Source organism: Hemicordylus capensis, chromosome 7, assembly GCF_027244095.1.
Source record: "Hemicordylus capensis ecotype Gifberg chromosome 7, rHemCap1.1.pri, whole genome shotgun sequence".
Classification (NCBI taxonomy): Eukaryota; Metazoa; Chordata; class Lepidosauria; order Squamata; family Cordylidae; genus Hemicordylus; species Hemicordylus capensis.
Window position 1 is genome coordinate 11,263,383 of NC_069663.1, and position 14,678 is coordinate 11,278,060.

The 14,678-nt window shown below is 45.0% G+C and overlaps 1 protein-coding gene across 1 annotated transcript in view; it reads left to right on the plus strand.

Annotated features, from left to right (window-relative positions):
* Nucleotides 1-6,257: 6,257 nt before the first annotated feature.
* Nucleotides 6,258-14,678, plus strand: part of ARID1A (AT-rich interaction domain 1A) — a 107,606-nt gene continuing 99,185 nt past the window's right edge. Inside the window, exon 1 of the mRNA XM_053267711.1 lies at nucleotides 6,258-8,018. Coding sequence (XP_053123686.1) covers nucleotides 6,837-8,018 — 1,182 coding nt within the window. The 5' untranslated portion in view covers nucleotides 6,258-6,836. The remainder of the gene's footprint in view (nucleotides 8,019-14,678) is intronic.

Sequence of the window (14,678 nt, forward strand, 5' to 3'; positions counted from 1 at the left end):
TATTACAGGAACTGAATGTTCCACCGACTCCGTTCCACAGCATTTACTGTGATCCGGTTCATATATTGCGGTCCACGGCTAGGACTGGTAAAAGAATAGATTTCCTTTACTCAGACTCGAGTCCACTTTCTTGTCTTTAATATGCAGCCCAAAGTTTGGGAACTCACTGTAGACGGACAAACGTTAATGTAAAGGTTTAGCAACCGGCCGGGACTTGCTACGTTTCCCCAAACCATGTCGTTACTTACCTTGATTGAACAACACACTCAAATTTAAAATCCATACCATTGTTTGAGCATCGTAACTTGTGTTCAGTAAATGGATAGTTACCTTATGGCTCACACTCCACATCAGTGTACAATGATTTCTCTCCTTGTCTCCCTTACCATTGTCAGTGCTGGAAGTGTGGGAGAGAAGGAAGGATAACAGATCTTAGTATTTTTTAGAAACCATGTCAGTACAATTATTGCAGCTGTTTTTGTCCAACACATTCCATGTGATTTGGGAATAATTGTGATCTTATTTAAAGTGGAAAATTGTATACTTAATACAGATGATATTTTATAATTAAAATAATGGGGAATTGGTTAAGAAAAGAGAGGGTTAGAAACGTCAATAAACATCCAAGGCATTTAATTTAATATTTATTATTTCGCTTCAAACACTACTTAATGTCCTCTTGGCTTATTTTATAAAGTGCCTCAACCTTTCCTGGACTCCATTCCACATTTTGCAATTAACTCTATTAATTATAAATAATAGATGGGTCTCCTGTTCTTGGTCCTTTGGTATCTCCGAATGTTGGGCGTTTGAGTAAAAAGCAGAAGAGCATTCTCTTATTATTACTATTTTTCCCCTTCTGCGCTTGCTTTCAACCTTGGATTGGAATAGAGTGTTTATTGCTGAAATATCCTATTCCTGAAGTGAAATCCATGCCATGTTTGCAGTCTGCTTAGGGGGGCCAGGATAATGATAAGGGATGTTTGTGTGTGTGTGTGTGTGCACTGCATGAGAGAGAGAGAGAGAGTGTCCCAATCCCGTTTCCATGTCAACGATTCAGTCCGCATTTGCCATCACACAGTTGGCAGAACCTGTTTTATGAGAGAAACCCTATTCCTCTTTCTAGCACCCTAATCTATACCAGGTTTCCTAAACTGCCTTGGTGCTATGTTAAATGGCAGGACCACTTTAATAAAACTCCACTTAACAGGAGCCAACCTAGTGGTGGTGGCCTGTACTGCCAGCTGGGAGACTTAAGTTAGTTGAACCACGATATCAAAGCAAGTGGGAGTTGGCACTGCTGCATAGGCCATGTGCTCAGTTGTCCATAAAACAGAAGGGAGGGGGGGAAATGCACCACATAAACTCTCCTTCTAATAAGGAGGAGCTGGCTTTCTATATCCATACTTAAGCTTCCAATTATTATATTTTAAATTGTCCACCTTTCCACTCCTAACTATGGGCCAACACATACACACACACATGCTGCTGCTGTTTATTTATTACATTTATATCCCATCCTTCCTCCAAGGAATTCAGGGCACTGTACATGATTCTTTCCACTCCCTCTGCCTCACTTTTATTATTTATTTATTTATTTAATCTTAACATCACCACCACAATGTGTTAGGTTGAGCTGAGGGTGTGTGGAAGCATATATATGCATGCATGCATCCACTGCAGCTGGAGCATATGAAGATTCAGAGCACTCATATAGCACAGTTCAAGTCTTTTTAAATTGTAAGTTGCTTTGATGACCCTTACTGTGTAGGAAAGCGACCTATACAGGCTAATAATAAATAAGCAGGCAAGCCTTGCATCTTTCTTGCATTTCAGGTGTTCAATAACTTCTGCAAAGCTGTCATCTGCTTAATAAGAGCTTTATTTCATGTAGGATTCCCCCCCCTAATAAAGGATTCTCTTTGCCTAGATGTCTATAGCACGTAACTAAGTGCCTAATGCTGGCTGGCACTGTCAAAAACACAACAGCACACATGCTTGAACATTACCATAACTGGTATAATTTGTTGTTCCTCTTTTAAAAACAGTATTTTGTGTGTGTGGTAGATCTACCTTGCATTGCATAGCAAGATGTCTGCTCTGTTTTAGAGCCTGCAATGTAGTTTGTTGCTTAGATATGCGGTAAGAATCATTACCTAGTGACCTTTGCTGACTTGTATCCTAGTTTTCTGCTAGGGATAAAACTACCAGTAGGATCCATTCTACCATGCAGCTATGCCTGATGTACCATGCAAGCTTTAAATCTTTGTTCTAAATTTTAGTTTTGCATTAGCCCCTGTATAGAGGCTGGAACAGCCATATTCAGTCTCTTTACCCGTAGCAGCTTGTCCTAATGAGCCAGGGGGCCACTAAAGGAGCGAGCTGCCTCTGCTTTATGGCAGCAGCTTGGGTTTTTAAATTGCAAAGTGGTATATAAATAGTAGTACTAGTAAAATCCATCACAGATATGTGATACACACACCTTGGTTTGTGCTTTTGAGTTTTAACTGATTAAATTTGCATATTAATAAAACAAGAATTTGGAAGAGAAAGATATAATTTGTTGTTTGGCTTTTGTTGGTGCCTGTATATGTAACAGGAGATGCCTATCTTAGAAGAAGCCTTCCTTCCGGTAAGAGGCTGAACAGGGAATGCCATTTCTAAAATGGTGACTATCATTTGCACTTCTAAACAACATTTATTTATTTGTTTGTTTATTTATTGTTTTTAATACATGTTGCCTGTTAATTGGGGGTTACCTTTTTAGTCAATCAAGAGGTTTTTAATTTCTTATTCTAATTGACTGAAGGTTGCAGCCCTAATTAAATGTGGACAATGGGCAGGCCAAATGCTAAGTCAGTAATTAGAAGCCATTGATGGCAGGTCTAAGAAACAGCTCAATTTTTTTTAGGAAGAAAGAGCATATCTACTAAATTGGGAAGGTGTGGCTTGCATAAATCATTTATGAGGAAGCAATCTCTACCAGGTAAAGCACCTGTCAACTGGAGACTCCCAGAAGGGGAAACAACTGAGGCCAGTTAAGAGGATGCTAACCCTGTGAAAATAAAAGGAAGCTCCTGATAGTGGGATTTGATGTCCCATTAGCCCAACTTGGAATAGTGGCTCATATGGTTGCATCCTAAAAACTGGAGCAAGAATTGTACCTTCAGTTAGATCTAATTTAGGGCAAAAGGGGACTTGGATCAAAAGATGTGTAGCTGCTGAAACTTTGATTAATTTGAATAGTATATAAGGAAGAAATATAGTCCAACACTGTGTAGATTTGGCAAGCACATGTATTTAATGAAATAATTGGACTGTAGTTATGGCTTTGTAGGAGCTCTGAAAGTGCTTAATGTAGGTTTTGTAGTTGAATCCTTATCTGCCACTCAACTGATGAGGAGAGTACAAATCAATGTTATTTTAATGCTTGGCATATGATGGCTTGAAAGCATCAATGACTACTTGAATTTGACTTGGGACTAAAGCAGAGAGCTGCTGAGCTAGCTGCCTAGCAAGACTGGAGTCGGCCCTGGGACAAAAAGTAAAGATGGGCCCCTTACCACCTTCTTCTGAGTGGAGGGAGGGGGAGAGAGAAAAGCAAGCTGTTGCTCAGCTAGCAGACTCCCTCTCCCTCATGGATCTAGGGAAATTTGTCCACCTCCCACCCCCCGCTCAGTTATAGTGACACCCCTGATTTCTTCATCTGCCTCCTCACATGTCAAGCCCTTTCCAGGTTATTTTGGGGAATGGTACAAGGTTATTGTTGTTGTTTTTAAATGAAAGGTGGTATTGTGCTTGTTCTTAAGATGTGTTTTCTTTCTTAAGTGTTTTTCAGGTTATAACTTTATTCTGCAGTAACTATGTAGTTGTTCTGTAGTTGTGGAAGATTCAAATAGTCCCGTTCCCCCCCCCCCCGTCTCATGTATTACAGTGAAGTTATTTGCCTAGAACTCCAAATGTAATACATTGCTGCTGGGACCATATGATACCTGCCCCCTTCTCCACAAACAATGGCAATAGTGGGATGTGGTGTGCAGTTGTATAAGTTAAATATTGGACAGGGACTGTTATATTGGTAAAGAGCAATACAATTCCTGCCTCTAACCCTCTACCTGTGATACTTTGTATATTGTCACTTCTTCAGATAATGTTCACTCCGTTGCTGTACTATTCAAGCAGGGGATTCTCAAATAATTAAAAAATGAATTCAGACACAGTGAAACAATGTGAATTTTCTCTCTGAATTTTTCCATATTGTTTTGTTTGGGGTGTGGGGTGGAGTTGTACAGTCCCTTCTTCAGCCTGGAAAGCCTGGGTGGGGTGGCAGTCATGGCTGAATATAAGATAACAGACATTAATGTTATGTGACCACAAGACAAATGAAAATTCTGGATATTGTTAGTATTGATTCTGGGAAGCATTGATGTATTGTTTGCACTGTAGCCACCTCTCGCCTAGTAAAACTGAACAATTGGAAAAACTACCCATGCTGGTCATTCAATCCTGACACTCTACTAGATCGTAAGAAAAGAGTTATTTTGGATTAGAGGTAATAGGTATCAGAACAAATGTATGTGAGAAGGTATGTTTAGATTATTGTCATAGGATTCCAAATTTGTGGTTTATAAATCCAACCATGAATAGATAATAAACATAAAAGCAGGCCATAGACTTCTAAAATATCTACAATGAAAAGGTGAAGAAGAATGATCAACCAGTATGTAATGATAGAACAATCTTCCAGGAAAAATAATGGGATACAGTACATATTTTAATCTGAATTGGTTAAATGTGTGAAGGCTGTTATGATACTTGACTCAGGTGCTTCAAGTAGTTTAGCATTATTCTTCCTCTGAAGCTATAACTGGAAGAGGCTATAAAGTGAGTAGATTTGTAGAAAACATTCTGTTGAGGTGATCTGATTAATGGATTCTGCTTTCATGTTAGGTTTTGCTGCTATCTATCTAAAATCTCTCTCAGGTCAGAAACTAAGAGAAGCTAGAGCACAGCAATTGGTTACTGTCAAAGATTCCTGATTTTATATATTTGATGACATTTTAGACTTTGTCTCCATTATTTTCTTTTTACTGTGTATATTCTGTGTATATTGATGTTTGATCTAAGATCGTAAATAAACAACTAACTAACTAACTCTCAGGTCAGTTTGCTTGGTCAACCTGGTGTGCTGCATGCATTGGCCTTTTGTTGCATGCTTGCTTTGAGCCTTCTGAGTTTAGTAGGACAAAACTACTTGCTCTTTTGTGTGGTGCATGTTGCTTGCTTCTGCTGTTTGTTGTGTATCCCAATATAATATGGATAATGAGGTCACCTAGTAGAAGAGATTTCTGGATATACAAGATCTTGCTTCAGTGTAAGGAAATGGACTAGCAGTACACACTGACTGGGCTCACTCTACTTCTGGTGCTGCTAATGCTGCATGTGATCTGAGTACTGCGCCCTGCAACACATTGCAAAATGGCAGGGAAATCTGGCACATCCCTCTGGGCTCACTTACGTCCTAGTAGAGATGGAAGAAACTGCATCCCCATAGAGCCCTGTAGCCCTGAACTGCAGAGGAAGCAGGTCAACTTTTTAGTTTGCTCAAATTAGGTAACTGACCTTTGCCTTAAAACGAGATAATTAGCACAGTATGGCCATCCATGTACAACTGTAAACTGCATATTTACTCAGAAGTCCCACTGAATTGAGATTTCTCTCTTGAAGTTCCTACTTCAAGCATCATGTGAATAGTACTTGCCATTATTTTTATTAAATAAAATATTAAAACGATTAATGCTTATTTAATAAAAATAAATGGAAGTAACCATATGGCCCTGCAGAGTGATTTACGTTGCCCACCCGTGCTCCTCCGGGGTTTCCTTCTTGAAGTTTTGATCTGTTCTAGCTGCTCTTCCATCAGACCTTTTATGTTGTACGCCTTTCATCCTCGTGCCCTAAGCACAGGTCCTGGCCTTTCTAGGTTATGGGAGCCTTTGTGCCTTGGGCAAGCATAGGAACGGTCCCCTTACGAGCCTTCCGAGAACTGGCGGGAATGGAGCACCGTACACTCCCCTTCCACCTAGGCTCCAACGCGCCTTGTGTTTGTCAGCAGAGAAGCTTCCTTTTGTAGCAAGAGGTTGAGCTCGGCTCCCCCGAAGTGGCTCCATTGCGGGTTTTGCGAGCAGCCGCGGCTGTTAGCTTCGAGCTTCAGCCTTGCTGAGTTGAAAGCGTCCAGGGCCTGGCAGCTCCTCCTTTGTGAGAGGGGGAGGGGAAGAAGACTCCAATCCGGGCCAGATTCCAGTCCGGGTTTGGCAAGTTGCCGCGGCGCTGGGTAAAATGGCAGTGCTGAGCCTCGTGTCGGAGTGAGCAGGACTCGGCGGACGAGAGTCGGAAGCCGCCGCCGCCACTCGGGCTTGCCTAGTCCAGCCTCTCCGGCCGCGCAGCCCGGCTCCGAGGACGGGGTCCGCCAGGCTCTCCTTTGCCCACCGTGCCCCCCCTCCCTTCCTCCTCCTCTCCCACACCGGGAGCCCCGTCCTGCCCCCCTCCCCCTTTCCTCCTCCTCCTCCCCCTTTCTCCGCCGGCTGCAACTGAGCGAGGAGGAGGCACAGTGGGGCCAGGCCCCGTTCAGCCCACCGGAGCTCTCCGCGCCTCGCTAGCCGCGCCGGGGGAAGGAATGAGACCCCGTTGTCCCGAGGAGTGCGCCGCCGCCTGAGCGGGGAGAAGGAGGAGGAGAGCGGTGAGGCCTTGTGCCGGCCGGCCGGCCAGGCAGGGAGTAGGTCGGGCGGGGGGGAGGAGGAAGAGGAGGAGGGCTGGCTGGGTGGGGAGGGGGGATCATGGCCGCTCAGGTGGCCCCCGCCGCCGCTAGCAGCCTAGGAGCCCCGGCTCCATCCGAACTGAAGAAAGCGGAGGCGCAGCAGCAGCAGCAGCAGCGGGATTGTTCCTCGGAAGAGGTGGGGGGCGAGGCGGTGGCGGCAGAGCGCGGCGGAGAGAAGCCGTCGGAAAGTGAAGGTCCCCCGGGAAAGGAACTGCAGGACGGGGCCGAGAGCAATGGCGGGGGCGCAGGGGCCGAGCCCGACCTGAAGAGCTCCAACGGGAACCCGGGCCCTAGGCCCGTCGCCACACTGAACAATAACCTCCCGGAGCCGCCCGGCGGTGGTGGTGGCGGCGGCAGCAGCAACAACAGCAACGACGGGGTGGGGACGCCGCCGCAGCAGCAGCAGCAGGCTCCACCGCAGCAGCAGCAGCAGCCTCCCCCTTCTCATCCGGCCGCCTTGCCCCCGCCAGGCTACGGTTTCGGGCAGCCCTACGGCCGAGGCGCCCAGGCGGCGGCGGCCGTTGCTGCGGCCGCTGCCTTCCACCAACATGGCGGACAACAAAGCCCTGGCATGGCAGCGCTGCAGAGCGGGGGCCTGGAGCAGCCGTACTCGGGGCCCGCGGGGGCCCCTCCTGGGCCGCCCCCTCCCCAGAACTCTCACGGCGGCGGGAGCACGGAGCACGGCTTCCCCAACCACCAGTACAACTCCTACTACCCTGCAGCCGGGCGCAGCGCTGGCGCCTACCCGCCTCCTCCACAGGCCTACGCCCTGAGCTCCCCCCGGGGAAACGCTCAGAGCCCCGCACAGGCCGGCGCCAAGCCTCCGGTATCGGCTTTCCAGCAGCAGCGTTTCGGGGCCATGGGGCCGGCGGCGGCTGGCGGCGCAGGAGGTGGCGGCGGCGGCGGGGGCGCTACCCCTCAACCCACGTCGACCCCCACCCTCAACCAACTCCTCACCTCTCCTAGCTCGGCCCGGGGCTACCAAGGGTACCCTGGGGCCGATTACGGCACCGGGCCCCAGGACTCGGGAGCCACGGCCAAGGCCCCGGCGGCAGCGGACATTGCCTCTCCGTACAGCGGGGGTACCAGCCAGGGCTGGGCAGCAGCCACAGGAGGAGGCCAACAAAGGAGTCACCATGCGCCCATGAGCCCCGGGAGTAGTAGCGCTGCCGGGGGACAGCCGCTTAGCAGGACCCAGCAGGTAAAAGGCGTTGGGTGCGAGGAAGGGGGGGACGGCGCACATGGGCTGGAATTGGGGCAGGGGGTGGAGGGTGCCCAGGACGGTGGGAGGGCAAGGGCCGGAGGTGAGCTGGGGCCGGCGGTCCTTCGCATGGCATGGCAAGGTTTGTCGGGCCTCCTTTCTCGCAGCTCACATTACTGGGGAGCTGCCATTGTCTGTCTCTTTCCTCTGTCTCTCTAAAATGGCTGCCTCTCTGCCTTCCCTTCCTCCCTTTCCAGCCTTTGTGTGAGCTCTTTTCTGAGAGCTTCCTTCTCCTCTCCAGTTTTTCTTCTCTGCTCTGAACCTTCAGGGGGGTCCTGGGGGGTGGGGGTGAGGCTTGCCACCACCTCTGGGGAGGGGAGGGGTTGGGGTGGCAAAAATAGCGCGATGTTGCTGTGTTGGAAAAAGAGGGTGTGCTTAGTGATCGCGACTCTTCGGCTGTGGTAGACTCCACTCTCCTACGGCTCCTTTCCCTCCTCTCCCCGCTTCATGCGGGCAGAATTGAGCGGCCCCTCTGCTTTTAGGGGGTAAGAAGAGGGCAAGTGACCTACTCTGACACCCTTGCCTTGTCCGGGGTAGCTGAAGCCATTTTCTGAGGAGTCTTTTAGCTCGCCTTGTGCCTTGAACTTCTGCTTGGAAGGGCTGGTAAACAGTTCAGTGATTGGAGTAGTAAGTGCAGATTGCTTTGGTTTGGGATTTGAATTATGGAGGTAAAATCCTTCTGTCAAAGCCAGGAGACAGTTGGTCTTAGGTTGACATCCTATCTGTGATCTGATTGGCTCCCCATCTCCTGCTCTTGGCCATTTATAATTGCCTCTGATGTAATGGTACAACAATCCTGATGAGCTCATAAACTTTTACACTCTGCTTTTTCTACCAGCCATAACCCAGAGCATCACTGCCACTTTCTGCCTTTTTTTTTTTAATTCCACAGCTGAAATTGGCTGTGACCTTGAGGAGGTTCAGCAGGCGCAGATCCACAGACAGGCTGCCCTCATTGCATTGTGCTTGAAGTAAAAGAGGAGGCGATGGCAGTTTGTACCTTGGATTTATCCTGCTTGTTAAGTCTGGAATAGATTCTGTGGGGCTGAAGTAACAATGGGGCGTTTTTCTTGTCAAATGAATGTATTTTGTTTGTGAGACTTACCTGGAGTGATTCCTGTCAAGTCTGTAAGGCTTCAGCTGTTTCCAGTAGAATTGACCCTTCTCAGGATAGTCATCTAAAACACAAGTTAAAAAACCAGAAACAGTACAAATATATTATAATTCATTACCTTCAAAACTACTGCTGTCTGAACACCCAGTTTTTAAATTCTGGAACGCAATTAAATAGAGCAGTTTTCTTAAGAAGAAGAGTTTCTTCTAATATAGGAACCGTTGCTTGAAAAAAATATGCTGTGCTACTGTGTATGTGAGAGAGAAGTAGTTGATGCTTACATGATGGAAATGTGCTGGATTAGAAAATATATGCCTGTGCAGTACCATCATGTATGTTTGTGATACACTTGAGAATATGAAATAGCTTGCATTTAAAAAAAAAAAGTAATGGGGACGTGCAACTTTGATTGAGTTTTCTCTTTTGGGTTTTATTATATAATATCTTTCTTAGATAAGTGATAGCTATTGCCTCCTGATTTATCCATCTACTGGAGTCTTACTAGGCTCAAAGTTGGGACTTCTGGCTTGTTCCAAGTCTTTGGGAACCTTTAAAAAAAAAGTGGTTTTACTTTGTTAAAGTCAGTCTTCAGCTTTCTTTCAAAAACACACATATGCATGTTATATTTTTTCCAGTTCTGTGTATATGTCAGTTTTGTATAGTGCTGCCATTGCGCATGGCACTGTAGAAGAGATGTCAGGTCCCTACTCCAGGAAGCTTACAAATCGAAAACTTGACCCTTGGAGGCAACAGAGGAAGGGGAAAGAAGATAGAAAGACAATGCAGATGAAGTGATCTTACTGAATTAAGATCTTAAAATCTCACTGGACATCTTGTTGAACACAGGGTGCAATTAGTACTTGGGTGCAGAGTTGAGGTTTTCAGGACCTGTTCCTTCTTGGAATTACTGTTCTCCCACTTACCCATATAGCTCACTGGGTGACCTTGGGTCAGTCACCATCTCTCAGCCTAGCCCTAAGAGTGGTGGTGTGAGAATAAAATGCAAGGCAGGGGAGAACTTTGCACACTGTCTTGAGTTCCCCAGAGGAAGAGCAGAATAGCAACATATAATGCATACAGGTCAGCAGAGCCAGGTTTGCCATTGAGTGTGTGCACAGTGAGTTGTTGGCTGTTTGACAGGTGTACCTGGATGATGGACACTGACTTGTATTTCAAATTTTTACAAATGCATATAAATCAACTTGGGTGTACTCCTTAAAAAATGAAAATAGTGAAGGGTTGACAAGAAAAGACATATCAACACATGTTTGTAATAGAGCTTATTGCATTAAAGAGTCCCTGGTAACACTGTAGCACTTGTACATCCCAAGCAGTCTTGAGAGATTGAGGGTATTTATTTAAGGATGGAGAAAATGCCAATTATTATGTGACATATGGAATTGAGTGGATATCCTAGTTTTAATGCGTAAGTAAAATGACTCTGTCAAGCAAATAAACTGCTTATCAATATGCATATTGGCATCTGGGTAAGAAGGGTATGGTGTGTATCTCATGACATTGACTTTCAGTCTAGAATTAGGGACAAGCTCCTCCTTGTGTTGGTGGACAGGTGGTTAATCTGAAAAACAGGAATGACTTTGAGAAGCTTATTTGGCATGCAATGTTTAACTGTTGGTCTGTGAATCCTTATGTGGATCTGTGTTCAGGGTGTTGTGTCCCAGGAGAATGTGGAAACAAAAGAGCAGAACACATGGATTCCTATTATCTTCCAAAATTATATTCGTGACTTGGTTACAATTGCTACAACTGACGTAGTCTCTCTAGTTCACTTGTTTTTTGTTTTAAAAATAAGGCAAGACTGCTTTTGACTATATATAACTTTTTGAAATGTTGGATAACAAATGGTCAATCTGTACCCAAGGGGCCAATTGACAAAACTCTAAAAATCTGACCTATAAAACATTAATCTCAAAAAACACCAAAAAAACACCACTACCTCAGGATGTGTGATTTGGCCTTTGTCATGGATACAAGTGTGCTGTATTTGTGCCTGCTACTGGGATAGATAAAGACACTTACTGCATAATATGACATTTCTGATCTGGAAACATCAAAGTGACTAAAAAGAACTGATTTCTTGCCTTGAAAGTATAAAATGGAAATCTGGAGAGTTTCTGATCAATTCTGAGTAGTTGGCGTAGAACATGTAGGGTTGTGTTTTTTTAAGAAATGGGAACTTGGGAAAGATTGGCTAGTATTGTATTGCAATAGCTACAGATCTACCCTTTACATCATTTTTAAATGGAGGAGGGCAAACAGATTTTCTGATGCTCTGTTGGATCTTCATTTAGCAGTAAAGATGGGTGCTTGGAGCGCATTTTAAAAATTAACTTGTGAAAACTGTCACGGAGTTGTGTTCTTGTCAACTGATTTTTACTGCAAATCTGCTGAATTTGGCTTTTAAGACAACACGTTAACAAGATGCAATTTTGGTCCTTATATCTTTGGTCTTTAGTATTGCTATTCAGGTGTTGAGGCTGAAGTTAACTGTAGTCCTAATTGAAGCATGGAAATGTCTGAAAATCATATTTTAAATTAATTTGGCACTAAGTGTTCCAGTACTGCCAATGAGCTGTGATACTTTGGAATTGGAAATTGTGCCCTAAATGCTAGTAGCTTTTTATCACAGCTCTTTTATTTCCTTCGTCTCACTGTATTTGGGTTTTAGCCGTGTGTTGCCTGGAAGGCAGTGTAAATGTTTGATTTACCTAACTGTGGTAAGATTGTATGTGTCGCTTAACTTTAAGGGTTTATACATAAGGGGTTCCATTCTTAAAGCAGATGCTCCTGAACAGGTCTGAGGTTCCAACTGCATATAGATGTATGCGCTTACTGTTTTTGAGCTGGTTTTTTTAAACTGTAGACTGAAAACGGGGGGGGGGGGGGGGGGGCGCTGGGATCCTATGCTGCAGACTACAATCCAGATCGCAGTATGAGGGAAGGAATTTGTCCTCACCAAAATGCTGATCTGGATCTCTTCTCTCTGCCTCCCCCCCCCCCCCCCCCGTAGCAGTTATTCCCCCCTGGGATGGAAGCTTCCATTGGTGCTAATGGAAGCTTCCCTCTCCAGGGAGTTGATCCAGATTGGGACAGTGGTGGCAATAGGCTGAAGCCCCATCCCCATCTACACCTGCTACTCAAGGTAAAAACCTAAGAGGAAAGGGTATGCTTCTCACAACCGTGTAGCCTGATATTTGTGTAGGTTAGGAGCTTGCTCTGCTTTGGATAGAGATATTTTAAATTATTGGATATCTTAATATCCATCCATTCTTCTTAATAGTTTTGATTTGATATGAGGCCATGTATGTAGAAACACTGATACTCCGCACCAGTGTTCCCTCCTATTTTTTCTTTTGTGTGCGGAATGAGTGGTGTTCTGGGTGGCAGTATCAAGGCAGTGTGTGTGTGTATGTGCATTCAGAATGTGGCCTTCCTGATTCAACTTGAGCAGGGTCTAAAATGAACTGAATGGACATCAAGTTTGTGAGCGTACACACCTTGGAGGGAACACTACTCTTTACAGTAGTGAGGCATTATAAAAAATAGGTGGTCTTTTGCTCTAGGAATACTCGTTTGGTTCTGGGGTAAGTCTGAACTGGTTTGAAAGTCTGGTGGTTCGGCTGGTTCGAAGGGGGGGGGAAGCACACGTGTACTGGGTACTTCCAGTCCGCTACGCATCGGGGCAACAAGGAGGTATGCTGCCCCCCCGGACCGTTTTAAAGCTCAGTGCTAGTGGGGAAAATGTGGTGCGTGTGTGTAAGAGCACCCTCCCTGGTCCTTAAAGCTATCCCTGCCTCCAGCAATCACCGGTTTCGTGCACTTCCCCATCCAGAGCAAGTTATTCTGAGCCTGGAGTAAGTGTTCAGTGTAAGGTTATAACTACTTAAAAAGGATGTGTAGTTTTTTCTTAACTTTGTCTTCTGCCCTGCCAGGGACAAATGGCTCCTATTGCAGGGAGGTGACCATTTGGCCTAGCACCTAGAGCTAAAATGGAAATGCTGAGAATATAATATACAAAACTGCCTTCTACTGGGTCAGACTATTATTCCTCTGGCTCAGTATTGTTTACACAGACTGGCAGCAGCGTCTCCAAGGTTGCAGGTGGAGTTTCTCTCAGCCCAATTTGGAGATGCCAGCAGGAGGGAACTAGGAACCTTCTGCATGTAAGCATGCAGGTACTCTTCCCAGAATGGTCCTGTCAGCTAAGGGGAATATCTTATAGTGCTCACATGCAGTCTCCCATTCAAATGAAAACCAGGGTGGGCCCTGCTTAGCAAAGGGGACAGTACATGCTTGCTACCACAAGACCAGCTCTCCTCCCCTGATCTAGCAAGGCATAATAAAAGTTCTAAACTTCTAGCCAGACCACTGTGGACAATCAGATGCCACTAGTAAGAGAGAAAAGCTACTTTTTCTCCACACCATGAATAACTTTAGAAACCTTTATCACATGCCAAATCTGATCATAATCTAGGAAATTTTTGAAAAAATGTGTATTTTTGAAAAAATGTGTATTTTATGCAAATAAGAGGAAATTTGCATGGGGAAATTTTCTAATTCAAAATTCTCTATAAAACCCACATTTCTGGTCATGATTCTTGCATGCATTTGTGTGAGGGTAATTGACATCTCAATATTATAAATGCCTCCCAACTTATCTTGCCACCTCTGCATTGTCCAAAGCATTTTGGTCCCTAACATGTCCCTAGCACTAAACTACTTTTTGAACCTAATATTGCACCCCAGTAATTTAGTATGGGGGGTTTTGAACACTCAAGTGGGATAGTTAATGGGAGACCATGCCCTCTCTGACATGTAGAGCTTTCCTGTAGAATTTGTATTGGAGGGTAATCTTATTCTATTGATTCTGTCCATTCTGCCGTGTTTTCTTTAGGCTTGCTATTTGTATGCTGCATCAAATGTATATATGCTTATTTTGCCTTGTGTGCCGTTTTCATCAATGTGTTGAATGCAGATCCTGGGAACGTTAAAAATCTCATAACTTGCCCTGCAGATTCAGACACTATCACCTCACCTCTAAACTGAAGTACCAGGATTTGTTTTAAATGATAAAAGTGGCAAAGCATTTTTATTCACTGTCTCTTTAGCTGGGTTTTTGTCTCTTGATCCTTTAATTTTGCTTTGCTATCACTGATGGGTGTATCTGTAATGAGTAGGGCTGGGCATTTGTTTTTGAAAGGTCAATTCCTTGGGGTTCTAAGAAGCTTGCAGGTGGCATATTATCTATTCCCAAATCCATTTTGAAGGTAAAAGGAAGGAAAGTCTCTGTGTTGTCCTGCAGGTTCCAAATTTACCACTGGGGATGGCTGTGGTCGTCATCCTCCCTGTTAATTTATACACTAACTCTATAGTAGTAATATTATGCCAAGACTCTTAATCGAGTTACGTACTGTGGAGCCAATGGGACTGTTGCTTTACGAACCATTTCTGGTTAGAATCTCCTG